The sequence below is a fragment of the Neomonachus schauinslandi genome, chromosome 1 (genome assembly GCF_002201575.2).
Source record: "Neomonachus schauinslandi chromosome 1, ASM220157v2, whole genome shotgun sequence".
NCBI lineage: Eukaryota > Metazoa > Chordata > Mammalia > Carnivora > Phocidae > Neomonachus > Neomonachus schauinslandi.
This window is the reverse complement of record NC_058403.1, coordinates 178,574,323-178,601,623: the sequence shown is the minus strand read 5'-3', so window position 1 is coordinate 178,601,623 and position 27,301 is coordinate 178,574,323. Positions and strand designations below refer to the sequence as shown.

The 27,301-nt window shown below is 41.5% G+C and overlaps 1 protein-coding gene across 1 annotated transcript in view; it reads right to left on the bottom strand.

The window, feature by feature from the left end:
* Window positions 1–27,301, bottom strand: part of FRMD4B (FERM domain containing 4B) — a 173,396-nt gene that overhangs the window by 37,991 nt on the left and 108,104 nt on the right. Inside the window, exons 8-9 of the mRNA XM_044921219.1 lie at window positions 3,822–3,905; window positions 2,117–2,182 (exon numbers count right to left, since the gene is read on the bottom strand). Of these exons, the coding sequence (XP_044777154.1) occupies window positions 2,117–2,182; window positions 3,822–3,905 (150 nt within the window). The remainder of the gene's footprint in view (window positions 1–2,116; window positions 2,183–3,821; window positions 3,906–27,301) is intronic.

Sequence of the window (27,301 nt, the reverse complement as noted above, 5' to 3'; positions counted from 1 at the left end):
AGTAAAAAGTAAAGCAATCGTAGGGCACTAGCTGGCTCAGTCAGCAGACCATATGGCTCTTGATCTTGGGACTGTGAGTTGGGAATGCCATGTTGGGGCTAGAAATTACATACATAACGTACATACATATAGTCAAAAAAATAAATTGTCAAAAAAAATAAAGTGATTCCACTTACTGATTGTGGTAAACTCTTAGAAATATATACCTTAACTCTTAGGTCTAAACTCTAAGAAATATGTACCTAAAAAGGATGAATTTTATTGTATATTGAACTGATTTTAAAAAATATACCCCCCAAATAAAAATTAAAACAATGATTTCTCCATTTACTCCATTTACTATTTCTAATCAACAAGTATTGATTGTGTACTTCTAAGGCTTTATGGAGTGGAATAAATTGTGTAAGACTTCCTCTCTGCTCACAAAGAATTGAGGTTCCTGTTTAGTACAAGTGGGCTTTTTAATGACATTTTGAATATCAATTGCTCTGGGTTTTTTTTTTTTTAATTTTTTTAATTTATTTATTTGACAGAGAGAGACAGCGAGAGAGGGAACACAAGCAGGGGGAGTGGGAGAGGGAGAAGCAGGCTCCCCGCTGAGCAGGGAGCCCGATGCGGGGCTTGATCCCAGGACCCTGGGATCATGACCTGAACTGAAGGCAGCCGCTTAACCAACTGAGCCACCCAGGCGCCCCTGCTCTGGGTTTTGTAATCAATAATTTGGGATGCTTTTTTACAAAGTAAATGGCCTGTATGTAGATGAATATAAGAGGTTAGGTAAATGGGCCAGCAACATGTAGCAAATACACTGCACACCCAAGATTCTAACAAAGTGAGATGGATTCCACAGTCTAGAGCCTTAACCACCAAGCTAGTCTCTTACTTGGAGCCACAACTCCATTCCCTTGATGATTAAGGGAAGTAAAAGGACTCTGAATTTAAACAAGGACACTTCATAACATGCTCATTAGCCTAACCTAAAATCCTTCAGGGAAATTGTTACTCTTCTTCCCCCCCCGCCCCCCCAGAAAACAGGCACCATGAGTTAAAATGTCAAGGACTGCTCCTTTTTGATTTCTGCCTTGAAGGCCACAGAAGGTGTGCCGTGATAAAAAGGCGATTAGTGCAAGAGGTAGAGGTTGTAAGGGAGATCTATACACTGACCAGGGGAAATGCGGTCTCTAAGTCCTGACTTCAGTTCTCACATGCTCTGAGCTATATTCAGTGGGTTTTTAAAAGAACTTCGATGGCCATAAAAGTTATTCTACAATTACTACAGCAATAATGCTATATTCATTTTTATAATTTTAAAATTATAAAATTATAAATTTAGTTCTTATAATTTTAAAACTTCAACATAGCTTGTGAACTATTGTTAATAAATGGATGGTGGGGTGCCTGGATGGCTCAGTCGCTTAAGTCTCAGACTCTTGGTTTTGGTTCAGGTCATGATCTCACGGTCCTGGGATCGGGCCCTGCGTCAGGGCTCCCCGCTGATTTTAATAAATCTTAAAAAAAATAAATAAATGGGCGGTAACTCTGTAAGTCTAAAATGCAGAGATATGTTACTATGGTCTGTTCTTGGTAGCATGCAGATATAGATTATCCAACACCAACACTGTATGCTCTACCCAAAGTAGAGTCGCAAACCAGACAACCAAACATGGCCTCCAGATAGGTTTTGTTTGGCTTGCATTGTAATAAAATTTTCTTAAAATTACTTTGCAATGTTTAAAATTGGATTTTAAAAATCAGAATTTCCAGCTTTTCATAGAAATATCAGGTCTGATAGCTTTAGGCCTGATTTCTGAGACTGAATCACCTTGCCTCGACTCAGGACAACAGCTCTCCAGTTTACCTCAGTCCCCACCATTCCCTATTGCCCTACACCTGGCCTACATTTCTGTTTTGCTACCTGCCTGACACTAGAAGATATCTGAATTAATAACACCAACTATGGAATGATTCAAGGCATTTTATAATTCATAGTAAGGCTTTTCTAACCAGATGGGGACAATATACACACAAACCACACAATAGAAATCATTTTCAGATGATTTCTTCAAACAGAAGACATTAAAAGTCTATCTAAGCAAAAGGAAAGACAGATACTTACTGAACCACAGCTTGACCCCGAGTCAGACCTTTGATTTTCAAATAATGCTCAATTACCCTGTCCTCACTGTAAAACAAGGAAATGAGAAATACGGCATGTACGATTATATGAGGTACAGACTCAGTTTCAAGATTCTCAGCTGGCTTGTTGAGAAACTTGAGAATAAAGACCTTCACCAACTTGTTTGGGAGATAGAAGCTGGCTGACTTGAGTTTCTATAGGACATGGATCCCTGAACGTCAGACATTTGGCTACCTATCATGATTTTTAATTTATATTTTATATGATATATAAATAAATATATCAATACTTTTAAAAACTTAATTTATTGGAAAAGGAAAGATAATATCAATTTATCATATGAAAAACTGGTATTTTTTGCCATAATTGAATGGGATATAAAATACAAAATAATATTATTAAATACTAATTAGTGAGCCTTGCTAGGGAAATTAAAAGGTTTAAAAAAAAGAGATCAGCATGTGTTAGTTATTAAAGGCATTTTCCTTAAATTATCCACAAAGATTTAGAAAGGATTAAAACTGTTCTGAGTCTGAGTATCCAAAATACTCTTGTCACTCGCTACCTGGGGCACACTCTTTCAGAGAAAACCCTTCGTTATTGTCCCAGTATAAACTTGTTGACTAGAGGGGCACCTGGCTGGCTCAGTCAGTAGAACATGTGACTCTTGATCTTGAGGTGATGAGTTCAAGCCCCACACTGGGGGTAGAGATTACTTAGTAAAAAAAAAAAAAAAAAGTTAAAAAAAAAGCCAACCTTGTTGACTAGAAAGGCAAGAACTAGGCTAAAGTCTGTCACCTTTGATGTCAGCTAGTGTACCCTACTTACAGAGACCCATCATATCTCAAGTATAACCTAGAAGGGTAAATGTTTTTATCTCTACACAACCAGTAATCAGTGGTAAACGGTCTTTGTTTTTTTTTTTCTTAAGAAACTATCACTTAACAATGATTTGTTTGGAAGATTCCAGACTCAGGAAGCAATGTAGTCTCAGGACTCACTTTGCTCTTTCTGTGGGAACTGCATTTCATCTTTCCTATTAAAGCTATTCATGTTGAATATTTATTTTGTAATCAGTTTTTCAGTGGAAAGGAAAACTATCTTTAGGATTCAGAGCCATAAATCAAGGAAACTGTATTTAAAGGGGATGTAACTAATTCAAAGGGGGAAATAAGTACTTTTCTAGGAAAAATGCTGTAAGGAAAATGGGTACTATGGATTCATTGTAATATAAACAAATAGAACGACTTGAAATATACAACAATTTTTGGCCACAGAAGACACCTCTGATCAGTCAGGTCATTTCTGGCCATTAAGAAAACCTCCATCCAAGGAAATCTGTATTTTGTAACATGTATATTACACTCTGCTAGATTAAGGCCACATTACACAGCAACTGCACATGTTTACTTAAAAGCACTCTCTACAGACCATTAACACATGTGAATGAGAAGGCACATAGCCACACTTCACAAATGACTACAATCTTGGTACGATGATCTCCAGTAAGCTTTGGCAAGACCCTTTCACGGAAAGGATCAAGGTCTACTTATAGTCACTCTGATGCATGTGATGGGCTATTTGATACTTTCTTCACTTATATTTCATTTAATTTCTTGAAAAGCATGCAGTTCTCAATGGAGGCTATGATATCAAGGTCACTTGTTGTCTTGCTTTGGCTTACCAGTAAGCAAGGGATGGATGCTCCTGAAGAGTTTTGGTTGGAAAGGCTGGTAGGGTCTTTAAATCTTTCCTGGCATTTTCATCACTGAAAAGAAGAAGAATATAGTAATGTCAGTCACCATTATCTAAAATATCATCCAAGCTAGTGACCAGAGGAAATCTGATAAATAACTACAGTATACTGGGCTCTAGCCAAATATTGTCAATACACACATAAGGCTATGGATTCAATTAGAGATAGCCGCCAATTGAACCCCCCGAGCCATCTGATATTTTGAAGTTTTTATAAAGACCAAAAAAATTAAAATAACAGTATTCAGGTGCCATAATCCTATTTTCCTTACTCTCCTGATAAACTTGCAGCCATTTTCATTGTATATTTCCTATGTGTATCTATTCTATTACATAATTATTATTATAATTGTGGATATTCCATTTTTACACAGCATTCTTTAAATTTCATTACATATTTCTCTATGTTCTTATAGCACCCTCATAATGATCTTTAGCACCTACATAATACTGTTGGAATATTGGTTATCATAAAACCACCTGTAGTTATCACCAATTTTTCATAATAGATGTCAATTCAATAAGAAGTTTATAGAGGGGCACCTGGGTGGCTCAGTAGGTTAAGTGTCTGCCTTTGGCTCAGGTCATGATCCCAGGGTCCTGGGATCTAGCCCCGCAATGGGCTCGCCGCTCAGTGGGGAGTCTGCTTCTCCCTCTCCCTCCACCCCTCCCCGTAGATCATGGGCACTCTCTCCCTCTCTCAAATAAATAAATAAAATCTTTAATAAAAGATTTAATAAAAAAATTTTATTCATTGGGGCGCCTGGGTGGCTCAGTCGTTAAGCGGCTGCCTTTGGCTCAGGTCATGATCCCAGGGTCCTAGGATCGAGCCCTGCATCAGGCTCCCTGCTCGGTGGGAAGCCTGCTTCTCCCTTCCCCACTCCCCTGCTTGTGTTCCCTCTCTCGCTGTGTCTCTCTCTGTCAAATAAATAAAATCTTTTAAAAAATTTTTATTAATTTATTTGAGAGAGAGAGATAGCAAGAGAGAACATGAGCAGGGAGGAGAGGGAGAAGCAGGTTCCCTGCGAGCAGGGAGCCCGACACTGGGCTTGATCCCAGGACCCTGAGACCATGACTTGAGCCAAAGACAGAGGCTTAACCGACTGAACCACCCAGGCACCCCAAATAAATAAAATCTTTTTTAAAAAGTTCATATAGACTTTTCTATTACTTGTTGGTTATTTCCTTACCACACTCTGAAATAAAACAATCAAGTTGGCCAACTGTAGAAATCACCTGAATAGAAGATGACTTGAAAATGTGTTTCTAATGAAACCCACGCTATTGCTCAAATTGCATCAAGTAAACTAAAAACGTACCTCGTGTAAGGTTGGCTATTATCTCATTATAAAATGGCAAAATTCTAGTTGTCAAAAGAGAGGGGTGTGGGAGCGCCTGGCTGGCTTAGTCGGTAGAACATATGACTCTTGATCTTGGGGATGTGAGTTCGAGCCCCATGTTGGGTGTATAGAGCTTACTTAAAAATTAAAAAAAAAAAAGAGAGAGAGAGAGAGATGTGGTCTTTATAGAACTTAACAAAAGGAAGAACAGGTAATATAACCCAGTCATAGCTGGCCTACACAGTATGAGAGAAAATACTCTCAAAAACTGCCCCAAGTATTTAAGAAGGTAGTCTGTGAGAAAACAGACATGACTTTCTGGGGTCTATCAGAGCTCCGGATAAGTATATAAAGAGCTACTCAAAATCCTGACCAAACTGGTATCCATCTAATAGCACATTGGTAATTCTTTTCCTCTTACTGTCCATTGTTTCATATTTTTACCATGACCTATCCTTTGTTGAGAGCCAGGCATCCTGCAACACACTTTTTTTTTTTTTTTAGATTTATTTATTTATTTGAGAGAGAGAGAGGAGAGGAGGAGGAGGGGCAGAGGGAGAGGGAGAATCTCAAGCAGACTCCCCACTGAGTGCAGAGCCCAATGCAGGACTCGATCTCATGACCCTGAGATCATGACCTGAGCCAAAATCAAGAGTTGGATGCTTAAATGACTAAGCAACTCAGGTGACCCCATGCAACACACTTCTTAAGTCATTATTTACCTCATAGGTCTCATCACAACTTTTTCCATGTGGAAGGTACTATTATTATCCATGCTTTACAGGCAAGAGTGGTTTCCAGAGGCTAAGCCACTTGCTCAATGTCTCATAGCCACTGTGTAGGGAAGCCAGAAGGCAGACCCAGTCTGCTTGGCCTTAAAGGATAAGACCATAACCTGCTTCCTTGACAGACTCTCAGAACAGTGTCCCAAAGAGCCAACACGCACCTTCTCATTTTGGCAAGGCATAGCTCGCCTTCACCCTCACCTGCTAGTTACAAATGAAAACACTGAACCAATGAATTTCAGGAGCCATCATTCATGCATTTTCACATTAGTTTCCCTGGGGTTTGCCCCAGCGATTCTCACTGGAAGAGATGAACCCCCAACTGGAGAACCAAACACAACCCAAGGTGACTCTCCTCCCAAAGCATTCATTCAACACTCACAGATCAATTGTCACAGATGAATCTGGGGAACCAAGCATGGCCTGCAGATAGGTTTTATTTGACCCACATTGTCCTGTGCTGTATTAGAAATTGCTCACTCCTGTCATCAGATCAGGCTTGGTGTAAGTGGTTCTCCTTCTATGTCTACAGAACTTTTGTCTTTTGGCTTTACCCTCACGTTTCCTGACCGTGCTACAAGGCAATCAGGTGAACCCACTGAGCAAACTGTACATACGCTTACTGTCTTTCAGTAAGAACAGAGAGTTGAGTGTTACTAGCTTGGAGACACTATGATTTGTACCTGTCAACATCACATTTCAAAGTGAAGGTTGCGGCCCTTCCTAAAGGTGAAAGATCCAGCTTTACAAATTACTATAGGAAATAAAAAGTCACATGGCTCCTGTTCTTACGTAAGGGTAAATATCTCTATTCATTTGAAATCTAAACAGTATGGCTTAACCACATTGACAATCTTGGAAAACAGGTTTGGACTTCCTGAAAACCAAAATACACCACAATCCAATTTATTCATATTAAAGGTCAACTGTCAACTCCCAGTAATGATATTTATTTTTCTTAATAATTTCTTTTATGCTCTGTCCTTCAAATCCCATTTCCTTTTTCAAAGAAGTTAGCTTATGAGTTTTTTATGAAGGGCAAATATAATGTATATATTCTAAAATGATAGGCTAAGGACAACACTTTTTGTTATTCATCATCACCACCAATTACATATGTATTATTATCTTCTGGGTCCAATGTGAACCATATGCTATGTTCCAGGAACTTAGCCTAGCACTCAGTTACCTCTTTGGGTTACAGTTGATTTTGTGGCAATCAAGACCTCACTAGAGTAGAATCTGCTATTCACTATAACTTCATTTATTCTTTTAGCAAGTATGTACTGAGTATATACTGCACACCTAGTATGTAGAAGCAAAAGAGAGAGGAGAGGGGACAGAAGTAAGGGAGAGATTTTATCCATCATTCTATTCAATGAGCTCGTGGTTGAGAATAAATGGGAGGTTTGAAGTTGTGGCCCTTTAACAAGGCTTTAGTTCCTGTGTCCTCAAAGCACCAGCATCTCACAACCCTGAGATTTTTCTAGCATTTATTACATGCTTGGTAAACACCAGCAACTTACATGTTAGAGCCTAACTAAAGAAACAGCTACGTGTTTCCACAGAAGAAAATTACTCCCTATGTTGAATTTATTGAAAGATAAACTCTGGTCTTTGACATGTCATCCTTTCAAGGAATTTTTTTTCTTTTCTTTTCTTTTTAAGAGTTATTAATTTATTTTAGAGAAGGGGGTGGAGATCTCAAGCAGACTTCCTGCTCAGGGTGGAGCCTGACACAGGGCCAGATCCCAGGACCCTGAGATCATGATCTGAGCTGAAATCAGGAGTCGGCCACCTACCCACTGAACCACCCAGGCACCCTTCAAGGAACTGTCAAGAGTAATTTTAACTATACAATAGTCACCCCCTTATCCACAGCGGATACACTCCCAGACCCCCAGTGGATATCTGAAACCGTAGATAGTACAAAACCCTACATACTGTGTTTTTTCCTATATATACATACCCATGATAAAGTTTAATTTGTAAATTAGGCATAGTAAGAGATTAAAAATAATAATAAAATAGACAACAAAGTACTGTAATAAAAGTTATGTGAATGTTGTCTTTCTCTAAAAATACCTTATTGTCCTGTACTCACCATTCTTCATACGATGATATGAGATGAGAAAATGCCCCCGTGAGGAGATGCAGTGAGGGGAATGATGTAGGCGTTGTGACCTAGTGTTAGGCTACTATGGACCTCCTGACGATTTGTCAGGAGGAGGATCATCTGCTCCCAGACCACGGGTAACTGAAACCGTGGAAAGTGAACCCGCAGGTAAGGGGGGACTACAATTAGAACCACCCCAGTTATAAGATGTGATAAGATGTTCTTCATCTGGATGTGGGGGTTGAATAAATCAATATAGTACCAAAGATCAATCATGGGCCAGTATCCTAAATAACAATGAGTATTCACTCAGTAAGACCTTTCCGGGGTACCAATCAATTTCCGGGAAGCAACTAAAATGTGCATTAATAGGGTTAATAGCTTAGGGTTCATTTTAAGCGGAGTTCAGACTACTTTAAAAGGAGTATACTTGAACAGGTGGAGCCCAAAGGATTTGGGGGCAGTGCACCTATTCTGAATAATACTGTAATGACATACATAACATTATGCATTTGTCAAAATTTATAAACTTGTACAACACAGACTGAATCCTAACTTAACTACTGACTTCAGTTAATAATGATCTAATAATATTGATTCAATTGTAACAAATGTACCCCACTAATGCAAGATGTTAATAGTAGGGGAACCTGTCAGGCGTGGGACACGGAAGGGGAAAGAAAGAGAGGGTAGATGGGAACTCTCTGTACTTTCCGCTCAAATTTTCTGGAAACCTAAAACTGCTCTAAAATAATAAAGTATATTAATTCAGAAAAGATAGAAAAAGAAAGAAATGCACTTTAGATTAGTGGCTTTTAACCTGTGCAGCTTTTCTCCTAAGGGGGCATTTAGCAATGTCTTAAGTCATTTCTTTAAAAGATTTTATTTATTTATTTATTTATTTATTTATTTATTTGAGAGAGAGAGAGCAAGCGAGAGAAAGAGCATAAGTAGAGTAGAGGGGCAAAGGGAAAGGGAGAAGCAGATTCCCCAGTGAGTAGGGAGCCCTAGGCGGGGCTCAATCCCAGGACCCCGGGATCATGACCTGAGCCGAAGACAGATGCTTAACCGACTGAGCCACCCAGGTGTCCCATTAAGACATTTACTTTAAAGACTTTTTTAAAGATTTATTTTTTTAAAGTAACCTCTACAGCCAGCGTGGGGCTCGAACTTACAACCCTGAGATCAAGAGTTGCATGCTCCACTGACTGAGCCAGTGGGGCGCCCCTTAAGACATGTTTCATGGTCACAGTTGAAGGGAGGTGTTACTGACATCTGCTGAGTAGAGGCCAGGATGCTGTTGTACATCCTACAATACACAGGACAGAGCCCCAACAACAAAGAATTATGCTGTCCAAAATGTTAGCAATGTTGAGTTTGAGAAATCCTGACTTGAATTATTATAAAATTTTTGATAATTCAACCCTAAAACTTCTAATTGTATCTTTTAGACCTAAAGAATTTCTCTCGTGTCACTCTTAGACTATAGATATCAGAACACAAATACACCTTAGATACAAATGCCTATCAGGAGCCAAGTGAGAGAGGCGTTAGACATTCAACTATCTAAGCTAGCTGAAAACAGGCAAGTCAGAGTCAGCATTAGAAACAAGAACACCGGGAGCCTGGGTGGCTCAGTCGGGTAAACATCCTGCCTTTGGCTCAAGTCAGAGCGCTGTGAGCGCGCGTGTGTGCATGCACTTTCTCTCCCTCTCTCTCAAGCGAATAAGTAAAATCTTAAAAAAAAAAGAAGAAGAAGAAGAAGAAGAAACACAATGAGGAATGGTGGGGATTATGAAGAAAAGAAAACGTTGCCCATTTGAAGTATTACTTAGCATACAGACTTGACTTGACCATATGTGACACAGATCAACATTTTAATTAATTTCTCTTTATCTAAAGTCAGACCTAGAAGGGCATGAAATATTCAGGGGCCCAAACTCTTCTCTTGTTGCTTCATCATCGCTGGGGTGTTGCTATGCTTCACATGGTCCCAGACAGCCCACCACTGAGCCCACATTTCAGCCATCAGGTCGGGGAACAACAATGAGGGAGGACAAACCCAATATTTAGGGGCAGAACATGAAATCTGCTCACTTTCCCTAAGTCTCTTGGCCAGAACAATCATATGGCTATCCCTAATTCAAAGGACACTGCAATATGTAGTCTTTATTTGGGGCAGCCACACGTCTAGCTAAAAACTCTAATGATACGGAAGAAAGAGAGACTGGATACAGGGGAAAACACAATCTGACTCCAATGCTAATAGGGAGCCACCACTTAGATCCAGGTAATTTCTGCCATGTGGGAATATGGATCCACTATTGCCTAGTGATTACATTTTTTTCCCAACATTTAAGGCAAAAACCTCAGAGTTTTATGTAAGATATCGAAATTTTAAAATACTGCCTCCACCAAGAAACAAACAAACAAAAAACAAAAATAAAAACTAAAACACGGTGCAGGCCATATAAAACATATTGCGGACCATCACTATCACTTTGCAATTTGTGACATAAGCTATTAGTTTAGAATGGATAGGGAGATGCTTTCTCAGCTCCCCAATTTGGTTTTCAGTTTTAAAAAATGTATTAACAGTGCAAATTGTCAGTAGTGCAAAAATAAAAGAGATGCATAAGTGATTTTTGACAAATGTGGAATCTGGATCACATCCCAAATGATTATATTCTTAGGAAAGAACAAAGCCTTATTTTTTTGTATTAGAAAAGTTTCCTATCGTCCCTCCCCATTTAGTCATTTGGGCTGTTGCAGAAACATCCTTTCCTTGTGAATATATGACATCACTTTCCTCTAAGAACCCATTTAATAGCCCATTTCTAACAAGCCACCACAGATATTGAGATAATTGAGCTGTGAACATTAGCTATCAACATTAAAAGAGAAGGACCCAAAGATGGCTGAGACAGGCAGCCTAATGGCAGAAAAATGGGTTAAACCCTCTGAAAAACAAACTGAGGCTTCTAGAGGGGAGCGGGGTGGGGGGATGGGTTAGCCTGGTGATGGGTATTAAAGAGGGCACGTTCTGCATGGAGCACTGGGTGTTATGCACAAACAATGAATCATGGAACACTACATCAAAACTAATGATGTAATGTATGGTGATTAACATAACAATAAAAAAAGAAAAATGGGTTAAACCTTTCAACAGTGCACAGAAGTAGAAATCCTGTGGCCAACAGACAGAATCAAGTATTCAGCTTCATAAGTACTCAGGGAAACACAAATTAAACCCTCAGTGAATCATCACTACGTACCAGACTGCCAAACTTAAAACTCTGGCAATACCTAGTCTACATGAAGGTGTAGGGCGATAGAAACTCCCATCTATTGCTAGTGGGAATGTTAATTGGTATGATCAATTTGGAAATTTGCATACTCTGTACACAGAGATCCTTTCTTAGGTATATCCCTAGAGAAACTTAGGCAAAAGAATAAGCTTTGTAGCAGCATCGTTCACAAGAAGACAAATAAGGCGGGTGGGGGTGCAGGTGGAGAGCTAAATGGTTGATGGGTAATAAGGAGGGCACTTGTGATGAGCACCGGGTGTTGTATGTAAGTGATGAATCACTAAATTCTCCTCCTAAAACCAATATTACACTATATGTAAACCAACTAGAATTTAAATAAAAACTTGAAACAAACAACTAAAACCCAAGAAGACAAATAAAGGAAACAGCCCAAATATCTTGTAACAATAGGAATGATAGAATTGTAGTGTATTCAAACAATGGAATACTGTACAGCAAAGACACTAGAGCTTCACACAACATGATGAAATTCACAAATAGTAAGCAAAGAAGCAAGACACAAATTAATATATACATCACAATCCCATGTTCTACAATAAGCAAAATAGGGGCACCTGGGTGGCTCAGTTGGTTTAGCGTCTGCCTTCAGCTGGGGTCATGATCTTGGGGTCCTGGGCCTGAGCCCCATGTTGGGCTTCCTACTTAGACTCCCCCCAACTCGTGCTCTCTCTCTCAAAAAAATAACATCTTAAAAAATAAAATAAAATAAGCAAAATGAAACTAGAGATTCATATTTAGGTGATAAAAGTAGAAAGCAAAACAAGAAAATATGTACCATAGAGTCAGAGTACCTCTGGGGAAAGAGGATTTTATTGAAGGGGGAGGGGCATGGTACACAATGGGGGATGGGGTGGGGTCCTGGCAACATTCCTCCCTGGGTGTGGTTATGTAGCTGTGCATTCTCTGATTTGTTCTTTAAACCAAACATACATGTGTTATGCTTTCTTCTGCGTGATATAATTCACATCAAAAACGACATCCAATGTGGCTAGCGGGTGGGAGTAAGGTGCTGGAGCGCGAGCCCGCTCCCTGCCGTTTAGAGGAGAACTGCAGCACTAACTAAAGCAAGAGGTCTAACTGACGAACCACAAAGTGAATCCACCAGGGTGTTAGAAACACTGGCACATTATACTAAGGTTAATCCTGATCATTTTCAGAGTTCGGGACCAAGAAGGATTTCACGTCTGAGCGGACTGACAGTAGCTGAGTGCTGATTTGTTCACCCTCTGAAGAACCCAGCCCGGGGAATTTGCCTGGGAGCCGGAGGCCACGTGGATCCACTGAGCTTGCAGGGGCAGCCAGGTCTGGCTTCAGCATAGCCAGGCCCTCCGGGCTGGCAGGCTGGCAGGCAGGCAGAATCCAGAGGGAGGGCTCAAAAGCAGCTGGGAGGTGAGCAGCCCTGGATGGAGATGTCTGTGCCCCAGCACTAAATGCAGTCACCCTGACTGGGCGTTCTTGACCTTACTGGCAATGGAAGTGTTATTTTAAAGATGCGCTTGACCAGAATTGCCAAGAGGGACTGATTTCTCCAGGTCCTGGCCAGAGAGAATACCCGTAAATCTACAAGACTTGTGACTTCTCAGTAACAAAACCAGGAATTACTTTTCTTCATCGTCTCGGCAGGAATTCAGATGTCACACTGAAGAACATGCTCTTGTTTCCTCTGATGATCTAGGCAGAACGCCTCCATTAGGTATTCCAGATTCCTATTCTGACGGCTTTCTAGAAGGAAGCAGCTCATGGCCCACCATTTCGCCCCTGTAACTACATTTCAGGTGATGATTCCCTTTGGCATGCTCAAGCCCCCTTTCTTGGGCTGTTGTTCTTCTTCACTGACCTCAAAAGCCCTGGAGGAATGTGCCAACCTCACTCATTTTCTGAGAAAGCCACATGGTTGGCAAGACCGAGGCCACCCTTTGTGTGTGTGGGAGCACTTGTGTGGAAACAGCCACCCCCAGCAAATGTGTGCACCTGTTTGTGGCTAATTGGGAACATGCTCACAACGACAACCAGCCACCTGCCATTCTGAGGCTGGAGCGCAGGCAATTAGCAAACGGTGGGTGCCAGTGTTTTCCAGAGCAGACCAATCGCTGAGGTCCCTTGACGACGGTAGCTGTGTATGCCTGGTGTGGGGGCATCCCTAGGTTTCTAGGACATTTTGGAAAAAAAAAAAAGCCCAACCCCCAAACTTCCCTTTTCCTTTTGAGGCTGAAGCTCTTTCTTACCTGAAACCCAAAGCAAAAGTGCCTGAAAAGCTCATGTTGAATATAATGACCCAAAGGAAATCTTTGTAGCAACTTTACTACGCAAAGAAATAAACTAAGCTATTTAAAAAGTACCTTAAGACTGGAGTCTGTTTACCCATATACAATTCAAAACCTGTATTTCATAAAAACCAGCCAGGGGCACCTGGCTGGTTTAGTTGGCAGAACATGCCACTCTTGATCTTGGGGTCATGAGTTTGAGCCCCATTATGGGCGTAGAAGTTACTTAAAAATAATAAATAAATTTATTTTACTTATTTATTTATTAACGAAACACCTATGGGTAGATACAATATTTTGCTTAAAAATATATGCAAATGTAAAAATGCTATAGTTAATGCCTATTTGCACACTCAAGATAAAGTCTACCATATCATCAGAAATTAAGTAAAGGGGAGAAAAAAAATTAAATAAAAAGGTATGAAAAGGGATATCCGGGGGACTTGGGCAAGTTGTCACAGCTGGGAGTTCTATCTAATGCTGTCCTCCATGCAAACTAAAGATTTGCAGTCATTAGGAATTGTGCTAATTAGAAACATTTGCTAGTCTCCCGGCATTGCTCTGTGGAGACCCTGGTGATAAGCCCCTTCCTTATCTAAGCTTGCTAGAGACCGTGCACTTCACTGAAGGACTGGGACATGGTAATGATCATACCAGTTACAGAAAGTGCATTTCATGTCTGTTAAATGGTGTAGTAGGTGCCAACTCACCTACTAAAACATTCAAGCTGGATCCATTGTTTAAGGATGACAGCTTGCTTAACCATGTCATTATTAAAAGGATCTTGGTTACTGTGTATAAACACGGATTTCTTTCACCAATCTACTGGACTGATTAACACTCAGTGATTAGCAGTTTAAGGTCTGTTACCAGTTTACTTAGAGTGGTTTTTTGCTGATGCCTTCAAATCACGCTGTTCGAATTTTTTAAAAATCACATTTCTCTCAGTTATCTGGGAACGTGGCTCTCTATGACGAGTCTAGTTTATTAGCTCCTTGATTTAATAACTAGGGAGTTCTAACAGTAAATTTCTTTCTACTAATTCCTAGGTAAGGGGATATTAAAGGTGACAAGCGTAAAGTTACTACATCATAGTCCCCTGACCAGCAAAATCAGTATTATCTCAGAACCTGTTAGAAATGCAAATTAGTGGGGCCTACTCCAGACCTACTGCATCAGAAGGGCTCAAAGGGGGGACCCAGCAATCTGTCTCACAAATGACTTGAGAAGCACTGCAACAGAATAACAGAATCCACAGATCATAAAACACAAGGAGATTTTCGAAAAAGAGACAGTAATCAACCATTTAAAATAGAAAAGAAGGTCCCAGAGGCTGAGGACATTCTAAGAGGTTAGTTTCAGGAGACTCTAGGGGGCTGACCCAGCAGTGATGCCAAGTGAGCACGTCATTCAGTCCCCAGAAAGAAATGCTTTGAATTTCTCACACTCACTGGGCATTATTAGGTGGCAGAGTTTGGGGGGAAGTCTCTCTCTACAGGTGTATTATGCTATTATCAGCAGATCCCCCATTTCACAGATGTGAAAACTGAAATTTAAGAGCGATTAATTTAAACTCACACACTAAGAAAGTAGAGATGTGACTCCAAACCTGCGCTTTACCCACTTTGCCTAACTCCTCCAGGTTCTGACCAGAAGGGGAAGGTGGGGTTGGGGAAGAAAGGGAAGACTCGTCAGCTTAACTTGGGGCTTCAGAATTCATAAATATGGTGGCCACTGACTGGTTCTAGGACAGTGGTAGTTTCTTGGGTGAGGACAGGTAGCTTTTTAAAACTAGATTAATCTGGATTAGCCAAAACCTGAGTTAAACCGAATTAAGAGATCTGAATGCAGATAACAAAACTGAGTATGTGTTACCCCTCAGTGTTTCTTGAACCAAACCAACTACAGTCCACGGTTGTCCCCTAATAGCAAAGATATCAAATTTCATCAAAAAGATTTTTTTTCAGAGAGCTACAAAATCAGACCCCAGTCATTTTCAGCAGAATTTTAAAACAGGGCATCCAAACTCACCTGATCCTCACTTCAGGCGAGAAGCCCGACACCTCAACAAGGCTCCTTAAACCACACAAAGTATCCCTCATGCCCCATTTTTTTATACTGACTCAATATTTCACAGTAAGCTCTCCACTCCTGAGGAGTTATCTCTGTTGCAGGAGCCCAAGTCCTGGGAGGAGATGAGGAAGAAAGACACACGTTGTCACTTTCATTGCCGATTGTATGCAAAGGCAGAAAGCTAGGGCTCCCATTCACTTAATGTAGTCCAATGCCACTACCGAAAATGGCCAATAATCAGTATAGAAAAAGTGCTTACAGGGGCGCCTGGGTGGCTCAGTCGTTAAGCGTCTGCCTTCGGCTCAGGTCATGATCCCAGGGTCCTGGGATCGAGCCCCGCATCGGGCTCCCTGCTCAGCAGGAAGCCTGCTTCTCCCTCTCCCACTCCCCCTGCCTGTGTTCCCTCTCTCACTGTCTCTCTCTCTGTCAAATAAATAAATAAAATCTTTAAAAAAAAAACAGAAAGAAAGAAAGAAAAAGTGCTTACAGACCCGAGGTAATCTCCTAGTAGATAAAATGAAGTGCCCTCCTTGCCTCCCACCCCTCCAGACCAAAAGGCAGCCAGACCGTTGGGAGAGCTGAATTCCTTTGGTCCAAACCCTCAGTCCCTGTGGGGGAAACCGGCCGCCCGCCGCGGTTTGAAGACTTACCAAAGGCTCGGCAGTGAGGTGGGCTAGGTCTAGAACACCAGCAGCGGGTTGGCTGTTTCCCCGGGACTCCAGGTCGGAGCAGCAGAAGGGGGAGAAGGGGAGGAGGAGCCGGAGGGAATTGGAAGGCAGGAGTGGAAGCGGGGAGGGGCCGGCAGCACTCCTCTCCCAAGTCACAAGGTCTTTCCATTCTTTGAGTTTCCTCCCCGCACCGTTTAAACGTTTCGAGATCACACCTCCAGCCAAATCCCTGGAGGATTACATAAGCCAGTCTCCTGCCCTCCTGCCGAAGCTCCGGAGGCCCCACTGCTTCCGGGAAAGGGGTGCCCCTCCCACATCTTGAGAAAATGAAGCTCTTTCACTGGGGTTCAAGGTGTGAACATGCATTTCCAGGCTGCCTCTGATCTCCAGCTCCCTCGGACCCCTCAGCTCCTTAGCAGAACAATAAAAGAAACTGGCCTGAAAGGGGACTGTCCTGAGTGTGTGAAGTGCTCGATTTTACTTATAAGAACTCACTTAATCCTCATAGCGAACCTAGAGGTAGGCACTATTTCTAATTTATATGGTTTAGAAGAGTCACCTACCTGCCCCCCGTCCGCCAGAGCTTGTCCATGGGCAGCCAGGACCTGGATGCGGGCTACTACAAAGCTTCCACTTAGAAACAAATCAACAGACCAACCAACCAGCTGGCTCTGGACCCGTGATGTGCAGTAATAAGGTTTGGACCGAGAACTGAATTCAGTCCCAAGTTTCTGGGTTGGTAGGATTTTTGTGGCCCTAGATAAACTAACCTTTGTGAGCCTTGGCTTCCTCATTATAAAACTGGGGCTAGTGACCTGTCTTACAGGGTTCTTGGGAAGACAGCAATACTGTGAAGACAGCTGCCTGCGCTCAATAAATGTGTTTTTTCCTTTCTGACAGCAGCATGTGAAACCAAAGAGCTTTCCAAACCCTTTATTGCCCCCACTCTCAGACCAAGCTACGGATGGATGATTACCACCAAGAAGAATCCCCAGTGGGTGATCTAGGTTAGAGTTGTCAGATTAAATACTTAGGACACACTTATATTAATAAATAAATAAATAAATAAATAAACAAATAAACAAGTAAAATTATTCATTGTTGAATCGCTATATTGTGCACCTGAAACTAATATAACACTGTATGTTAGGTGTGGGAATTAACAAAAATATTCATTATCTATCTGAAATTCAAATTTAAACGGTCATCCTGTATTTTTATTTGCTAAATCTGCCAACCTGTGTATTACACAATCCTGTGTAATAAATGACACAGGGAAAGAACTCTGGAAACACCTTGCCAAGTCCCAAGTTGTAAGCAGTTTTAGGATTTGTTCAACAGAATCCCCTGTAACTGGTTCAAGTTCAGCCTTGAATCTTGCTCTTCCCACATCATGACCAGTCCACGGAATTTGCATCGGGCCCTTCTTATCTCAGCACTGTACCAAAGATGCAAGGAATCTGCTTGTGTTCTTGATGGGAAACACAGTGTCCTCTCAGCTTGAATTCTTTTGCTATTGTTTTCGTCTGTGGCCTAACTTGAAACAGAGGACAAATTACTCTGTCCATCTGCACGCTTGATAACGATCAACTGTCAAACTATTTTTTTTTTTAAGTCTAAAGAACTTCTAATAATAATGAAAATGTGATGAGAGGTTTTTCTCAACGTTAGCCAGCTTGCTGAGGATTCTAATCATGTCTACTTGGAAACTTCAACTCTGAGAAGAAGGAAAATTCGTAAGAATGACAGGCTGAGAAGCAGGTTAACATGAAATTCTGTAAACATAGTAAACAAATTCACAGGGACAGAAAGTAGAATGGTGGTTGCCAGGAGTGTTTAATGGGCATAACCTTTCAGTTTTGTAAAATGAAGAGTTCTGGAGATCATCTGCGTAACAATGAGAATATATTTAACACTTCTGAATTACACACTTAAAAATGGTTAAGATGGTAAATTTTATTTTATGTATATTTTACCATAATTTAAAAAAGTGATCTGTCATACAAATCTCAAGTTAGAAAAAAAGGGCACATGGAAGAAAAATAATATGGATCATGTTTTCCTATAAAAGAATGTAAAGTCAAATAAACCTGTTCCTTTCTTGGGACACTGCCTACAAGACAAGTGAAAATTATGTATGGTCAGCTTGAAGCCCCAAAGCTTTATTCCTTCTTCCTGCATGTGTGACTCAGTGTGTCTGTCCTGATCACACAAAAACTGGATTAACCTCATCAGCCATTTGAACACAGATAATAAGACTGAATGTGTGTTATGTTGTTACTCAGTGTTTCTTGAACCAAACCAAAAGGCACTGAAGTGTGTATCAGTGAGGGAATGTAGAGATCATCCCTTAAAATGCCATCCCTTGGGGCGCCGGGGTGGTTCAGTCATTAAGTGTCTGCCTTTAGCTCAGGTCATGATCCCGGGGTCCTGGGATCGAGCCCCACATCGGGCTCCCTGCTCCGCGGGAAGCCTGCTTCTCCCTCTCCCGCTCCCCCTGCTTGTGTTCCCTCTCTCACTGTGTCTCTCTCTGTCAAATAAATAAAATCTTTAAAAAATAAATAAATAAAATGCCATCCCTTAGCACAGGTAGACTCTGAATGGCTTCCACTTTGGGGAGAGAAGTTTATGTCACGCTACTTTCTATTCCTACTGAACACTAAATATGCAGATGTCTTAGCCAGCCGCTATCTGAAAAGCCCACTGAGGCTGAATTTCTTTTTTTGTATCAAGTAGCAGTGATGGTACAATGGCCCCATTCGCTCCTGGCACAAGACTGATCCTCACTGTGGGGTTGGTAGCTGTCTAGGGTCTATTAAGGTGGAACTTGGGGTCTTTTATTTTTGTTTACTTGCATTGTGTCTTTAAGCTGTGAAAGGCGGGCACCTGGGTGGCTCAGTTGGTTAAGCGACTGCCTTCGGCTCAGGTCATGATCCTGGAGTCCCGGGATTGAGTCCCGCATCGGGCTCCCTGCTCAGCAGGGAGTCTGCTTCTCCCTCTGACCCTCACCCCTCTCATGCTCTCTCTCTCTCTCATTCTTTCTCTCAAATAAATAAATAAATAAAATCTTTAAAAAAAAAAAAAAAGCTGTGAAAGGCAAAGTGTTCTGAAATGCAAAATACTTAGAAGCGGTGAAATGCAGAGGCCTGGATTCCTAGCCTGATTCTGCTCTTAAATAGTGGATCCAGGCCTCCCTTTTCTGTAAAGTGGAGATGAAACCCCTTTCCTCGCAGGGTCATTTTAAAGTCCAAACGAGACTATACCGGCATTAAAAAAAAAAAAAATTAAAAACAAATGAAATCCAAACAAGATAAGAGTCTGAGAATGAGCTCTGTGAACTGCTAAGAACTATCAGAAGAAATAAAAGTATTTGTTCTATTCAAACACAGGCAATACCTTTCTTTTCTAAAAGCTGGAGCAAAAGAGCTTTTATAGTTAGAAATACTTACAATGTACTAGGCATGCAACTGAGCATGTCAACATAATCCACCCAAGAATCCTCTTCCACAAATAGGATTACCACCCCCACTTTACAGGTGGAAAAACTGAGCACTAAAGAGGTGAGACTTGTAGAAGCTGACACATCTCCTCAGGTTGGAGCTGAGATGGGGACCCAGGATGATGCTAGGGCCTCAGCTCCTGCAGAGGACGTGACACTGTGGCCAGAAACAAGCCATGCAGACTCATCTGGCCTGTGGGCCCAGGAGTTCCCCGTGGTCTGACTGCATTTCATTATCAGCCCCATCCAGCAGATACCATTAATAATCCTCTGGCTTCACTTTTGAAGAATCATCCAAAGAAAAGGCAGGGAGGAAATTCAGAGGAGGGTTCAGATCCAAATTCCGTGTGTGGAAGATAAGGGACCTTGGCTGCCAGCCTCAGTCCCCGCATCTGCAGAATGAGCATCTCAATTTGAGACAAAATGCTAGAAAGAATGTAAGGGTGCCTGGCACCTAGCAGATAATGGTAAAAGCAGTGTGCATAATGGTGAAGTGAGAGCATGGGCTCTGCCATCAGAGGGCCTGGGTTCAAATCCCAGCTCCACATCTTACCAGATGTGTGTCTTAGTCAAGTCACTCAACTTCTCTGGGCCTCAGTTTCCACAGAAGTGAGGCTAATCATCATACCTAGCTCTTGGAACTATACAAGGAATAAGGTAGTGAATACTTAGGAAGATTGTAGAAATGAGTATTCTAGGCACCAGGCACTAGTCCAACTCCTTTATGGGCATTATTTTTGTACATTATTTTTGTACATTTTCACAGGAGCCCTATGAGGTAGAGATTATGTTACTCCTCGTGCCTCCGACCTGAGAGATCATGCAAAATGAAATCAGAAAGGGCTAAGATGTTCCAGACATATGCAAAAAAGCTGGCTTGTGGAATTCTGTGTGGTTTCTTCATCCTTCTCAATGGAGCACCCGTTTAGACACCTACTAGAGAACCCCTTCTTTTAAGAATCCATTCAACACCCAGGCCTTCTCCATGCCTTACAATTTTCAACAGCCAGAACCAGCCACACAATTTGCAAGGCCCAGTGATAAATGAAAATGTGGAGTCCCTTGTCAAAAAATCATTGAGAATTTCAACATGGTGACAGAAGATCACCAACCAAGCATGGGGCCCTTCTGAGCAGGGGGCCCCGTGTGACTGCACAGGTCACACACCCGGGAAGTCCGCCCTGCCAACAGCTCTTTCCCCGGCAGGTTTCCATTGTCTTAATTGCTTCCTTTCTGCCTGCCCAGCCTCGGGCGCCTGTGCCCAAACTGAATGAGCCTGTTGACAAAGGCACACAGGCCTTGGGCACCAGCAGGTCCTGGCCAGGGCCTCCCACATGCTGTGGGGAGTCATGGGCTCCCTGTGGCTCTGGGTGGCAAGGAAAAGCTTAAGCCTTGGTTTTTGGAAGTTTCCGTTAGGCAGAGTGGGTAGAATTCCACAAGTCGTGCTTTCATTTTGAACGGGGATGCAGGGCGAGAGATGTGTAAGTCACTGTGTTAGCTTGGAGTTTTTTTAAAAATACAAAATAACCTCTAAGAAAATTCTGACAAAAGCACTATGTTTTTGATGCTGATAAACAAAAATACAGTGACATGCAAAGAAGGAAACCTGTAAACATTTCTCCGCCCACCATCCTGAGACAACTGTAAGTCATGACATAATAATAGCTTAATTTTTTTCTGCCCCTACTTTAAACTAGGCAGCATGCAAAATGTTGCAATACTGTACTGCATATTTGAAAGTTGCGAAGAGAGATCCTAAATGTCCTCATCACAAGAGAAAAAAAAGTTCATAATAAATATGTTGACGGGTGTTAACTGGACTTATTGGGGTGATCACTGTGCACTATATACAATTATCTAATCATTACGTTGATTGCTGCATCGGAAACTAATGTTACATGTCAATCATACCTCAAAAAAATGTTTCAAAAGAACTGTAATTATCCCTATACAGATAAGGAAACTGAGTTTTAGAGAGGTTCAGTAACTTAGCTCAGATTGTTCACCAGGGAGAAGTGGAATCTGGAACTAAACTCAACTCCACCGAACTTCAGAATCCACTCTCTTAAGGTCTCTATGGTGGAAAGGTATGTGGGTGTACAGAAAGAAAATATTAGAATTTCCAGTGATATTTATCTGTACCCATTTCTTTGAACTTGTTACTCTATCTCATTCCTTTCCACATGTTATTCTTTTGTAAATATTTTATTCATTTTTTAAAAAGATTTTATTTACTTATTTATTTGAGAGAGAGAGTGCTCCTGCACGCGTGCATCTGCACGTGTGAGTGGGGGTAGGAGCAGAGGGAGAGAGAGAATCTCAAGCAGACTCTGTGCTGAGCCCAGAGCCCGATGCGGGGCTCCATCCCTGACCCTGAGATCACGACCTGAGCAGAAATCAAAAGTCAGACGCTGAACTGACTGAACCACCCAGGCACCCCGTAAATATTTTTTCTGAACAGGATGCTAGCATGGTTCTACATGTACATAACTGTTATAAATAAATAAATAAAACATATATAAATGTATATATTAGAAATGAATGTGCTGTATGAACAAAAAAATTCAAAAGACAATGCACTATGCTATAACTTACCAGTTTTATGCATATATCATGTGTGTGAATATACTGATACACATTTAAAAAAAAAAATGGATAATACATATACTTTTGTTTTTTTCCACTTCGTATATTGTAATCATTTTTCCACGTCAACAAAAATTCATCTGCAACAATATTTTCAATATAAATACTAGACTCTTTAAGCATTAATTTTGATAGGTAAGATCTGATGATTTAGAACAAGAATCTGAGGTCTGTCCCACATTCTTATGCCCTCACCCCACCTTATCGCAATGAATGGTGGAATATAATTAAGTACCTAGAAGCCAGGGACTCTTTTTTAAAAGTGCATCTCTTTTCCTATAATAATTTCCATTTGCATATCCATATTCATATCAGCATTATTCATAAGAACCAAAAAGTGGAAGTAAACTAAGTATCCATCCATGGATGAGCAGATAAACAAAACGTGGTCTATACATACAAAGGAATATTATTCTGCCTTAAAAATAAAAGAAATTCTGATGCATGGTACAACATAGATGAACCACGAGGACATTATGCTAAATAAAATAACGCCAGTCACAAAAAGACAAATATCATGTGATTATTAGGCAAATTCATAGAGACAGAATAGGCAGATTCACAGAGGTGAATAGGCAAATTCACAGAGACAGAATGGTGGTTGCCCGAGGCTGGGGGAGGGGCAGAGATGTGTTAGTGTTTAATGGGTCGGAGTTGCAGCTTTGCAAGATGAAAAGTTTTGTTGCTGGATGGTGGTGACAGTTGTACAACAATGTGAATGTGTTGACCACCACTAAACTGCACACTTAATAATTGCTAAGATGGTAAGGAAAGGAAAAAAGCACATCTCACTACAATAGATAGGACTTCGTGGAAAGTGGAAGCTAACTGCCAAGTACTCTGACATCTCCACTCCGTACCAGGCACCCTGAAAGGGTTAAGGTTAGGGGTTACGTTAAGGTAACCTCAAAACAAACCTTTTAAAGAAAAGGGAATGGCCTTGCTCTCTTAAAAAAAAAGAAAAGAAAAGGGACCTTAGATTCAGATGTCTTAAAACAGGCTGAAGGACATGCCACCAGCAGACTGTCTCTCACTCCCGCCTGCCTGTCTGAGTCCAGAGCCCATGCCTTCCCCTGGCGTCTCCAACAAAGGAGACTGGAAAGCCAGTCTGCCTCCATCATAGCCCTCGCTGGGTCTAGTGCCTCGCGCGCACACTCTAGGTATTTAATCTATGCAAAGGAACAGGGTTGAACAATGAGAAAAAGGCAAGGCATCCAAGGGCACTGATGATCAAGAGTTCATTTCCTGCCTTCTCACTCTTCAACTATCTCCTCAAGTGACTAATATTAGACTCAGGGTCACTGCACTGATAACACCACTTGCCAGGGTAGAGTCCACAGCCTGCTGTCCCTCACTGCCTTCCAGCAGGGACAGCAGGGATCCACACAGGCCTGCTTACACAGGTGTAAGTTAAAACGATGACTCTGAGATGGGTGGGTACACAGACTGCAGGTCTGGTCTTGCCCACCTGAACTGTCATGGATCTGTCACTCCTTAGTTCATCAGCTATAAAATGAGGGTTCAAATGCGTGATACAGGCCAGCTCTATCACTCTATGCTTAGAACAGATGAAAAAGTGCCCATCGTACGGGATGGCTGATTTTTTCCAAATTTAGAGCTCTTCAGAAAAAGCAAGTTCAGAACTTGATGAATGTTTGCCCTGCCTAAGAGTTAATGGAATTAAAATCTAGGGGAGTAATGAATCTGACAGAGAATACAAAGAACAGATTTCCCCAAACTGCCTATCTTTTAAAGGCATTTTAATACTGAGCTTTCAGCAAATAAATAAACCCACCCTTTACAAAGTGAAGTCCAGGGAACATTGTCAGGCAAGACGCTCACACATCAGGGACAAACCAGTATAGGAATTACTGTTTACATGTCCCTTCTTCTAGGACATTCGCTATGTACATGAGCAGATGGGAAACTTACCGAAAAGAACTTGAATTTTAACTCTTAACCAGGTACTTCCCCACACTTAATTGTCCATGGTTCCCCATGTGTTGTTTGCTTGTTTGTTTATTCAACATAACTCTTGACATCTGGCCAAGTCATTGGGGAATGTTAAGCCATAATATGGTAATATCAATATAATGCCACACAAAGTTTCTTAATCTCGCTTGTAGTGCGGGGGTATTATACCAAGTTCATAGGGTGAAGATGATGATTAATGAATTAACGTTTGTAAAACATGTAAAACCACCTAACACTTAGATGTATTTACAAACCATTAAAAATAAATAAAGTATTAATGCACTGAACTGATACACAAAAGAATTTGTTTCTATCTTTAGGTCAAACCTTAAAATAACCATTTCACAGGGAGACAGAAAAGCCACTTCTCAAGTTTTTCTTCACAAAAGCCTTTGGCGGATACATTAAATCCCTTGCTTGAAATGAGACAGAAAGGTTCAACTTCTGTCCAGTCAGTCTTCTTTATTCTGCTAGCAAGGAAGGTAATGATTCTTACCGTTTGTGTTGGTATAGGGATCAGGAGACTCCTCACAGCGGTAAAGAGCATGAGGCTCGGAGTCCTAATTCTGCCACTCTCTAGCTATGTGACTTAGACAGAATGCCACTTGCTCACCCCACAACTCAGTTTCCCTATCTGTAAAATGGGGATACTAACAGTGCCTATCATCACAGGGTTGATGCGAAGGTGATGCATTTTAGGAACAATAACAATGCCCTGTCATATTTACTGAGACCCAGAAACTGGGTTCCAGAGAGGTTAGTTAGCCAGTTATAGAGCAAGCGTCTGAGCCTGGATTTGAACCCAAGCAGTTAAATTCTAGAGCTCCTGTCTTCACTACTGCCTCCCCATTGATGTAAGGACCCCGCATAGCACCAAGCTCACGGGAGCTGCTATTTTTATTACTGTAACTGATTTTTACAGGCTCTGGAAATGGAAGGACATTTTAGAGGTTTAAATGCTCTAGAGAGGTAGGAACGAGGCGGGAAAGTTCTTTAAAGTCTTTGCTCCCCCCTGCCCCCCATTAACTACACTTAGGGCAGCCACACCAGGTCCTTTCCCATGGGAAATAGCTGCATTTTGTAGCACAGCTGTAAGTTGTGAATTATACCTTCCCATCTGAAACTGGGAGACAATATACGCTCATTCTGACCCAGCACTTAATTGTAAATTGTCGTCACTCCCTTTTTCGTATAAGCAGAAGTGCCCTAATCACATGATTATTCGGTAACTTCCACCTTTCAGGATCTTAAGAGAAATGAAAAAGAAAAACAAAACAAAACAAAATAAAAACCAACCCAGTCCTGCTTTTACAAACTCATTTGCGGCTAGCTCAGTGATAAAGCCTTCCCTCCTCGCCCGTGTCAGCTTTCAGGAATTCTCTGCGTTGTCTGCGTTGTGTAACCCAAGCAGCTTGTTATCTTTGCAGCTTAAAGGCTGACTTGGAAATTCAGACTGTCAACTATTTAAAGAGAATGAAAGTCCCCACTCTACTATTTTAATTAACTTCCCGAGAGCAAGGTTTCCTACTGGTTATGATAATGTTCACTTAAAATACTCTTAAGGAAACATGGCAGGAAGCTAAGTAAGAAGGGGGAGGATTGCTGTTTTTCAAGGCATTCCAGGAAGAAGAGTTTGAGCACAGCCATGAAGGGAAAATACTACAGAGTACCTGGAGAACCAAGAAGAGAGGCACGAACAGATATTAAGGAGTAGAAACAGTGGAGTATGGGAAATTAAAGTACATAATACAGATTAAGTAGAGCCTCGATGCCAGATGAGGGTGTGCAGGGTAGGCGTTTGTGCAATGAGAAACCGTAAAGAGATTCTTGGTAGTGAACACCAATCACATTTATGTCTCGGGAAGATAACTGCGGTTCTGTGCAGGTGGCTGTGAGGGATGGCACCAGAAAAGATCTGGAAGCTCACTGGCTATGTGACATTGTTTCCCTGGGCCTGATTTTCCATCTGTTAATTTGTTCAACAGCAGTGATAACATTTGTGGTGGGGATTGAATGAAATCACGCATGGACTTTGAAAATAATGTCGTCGAAAGCACTCACACAAACTATACACACACAGCGCCGTGTTCGGGTTGTGTGGAGGGGAATGAGGGCTGAGAAAGCAAGCCTTCTGATGAAGGAGAGAGCTGACTAGACAGATGGAGGACATGGGTGGGAGGGTGAAAGGGAAATCCTCTGAGGTAATTCAAGAGGAAAAGCTGATGTCATACAAGGGGAGTCCGGGAAGAGGAGTTGCTCTGGGGGCTGGGGTGCTGCTGGGTTCAGCTTTGGAAATGCTACATTTGAGAAAGAGGGAGATATTCATAAGGAGTGGGTGGACCAGAGCAGCCTTAAGAAGTAGGTGTTCATCATTGTTTTAATTGAGAAAGCCACATTGCCCTGGTCTTGGAAAGTATTCGGGGACATTTTTTGAGGCTTAAACCTCAGTGAGTCAACTCAGTGAAGTTCTAAAAGCCAACAGCTGCAGCCACCGGCCTGTAAGTCAACAGAAGATTGGGATTCAGAATGGCCACTGAGGTAATTCTTGATAGAAAACCAAGTTCCCAGGAAGGAGATGCCCTAGCCTATGGTTCTCGGCATCCTCAGTGCCTCAACTGGGGCTGACACATTTTAGGCATTCTGTGGGTGTTATTGGATAAAGCTATGAACTTTGTATAATTTTAACGTAGTGGTATCAAGAATGTGTAAACTCCA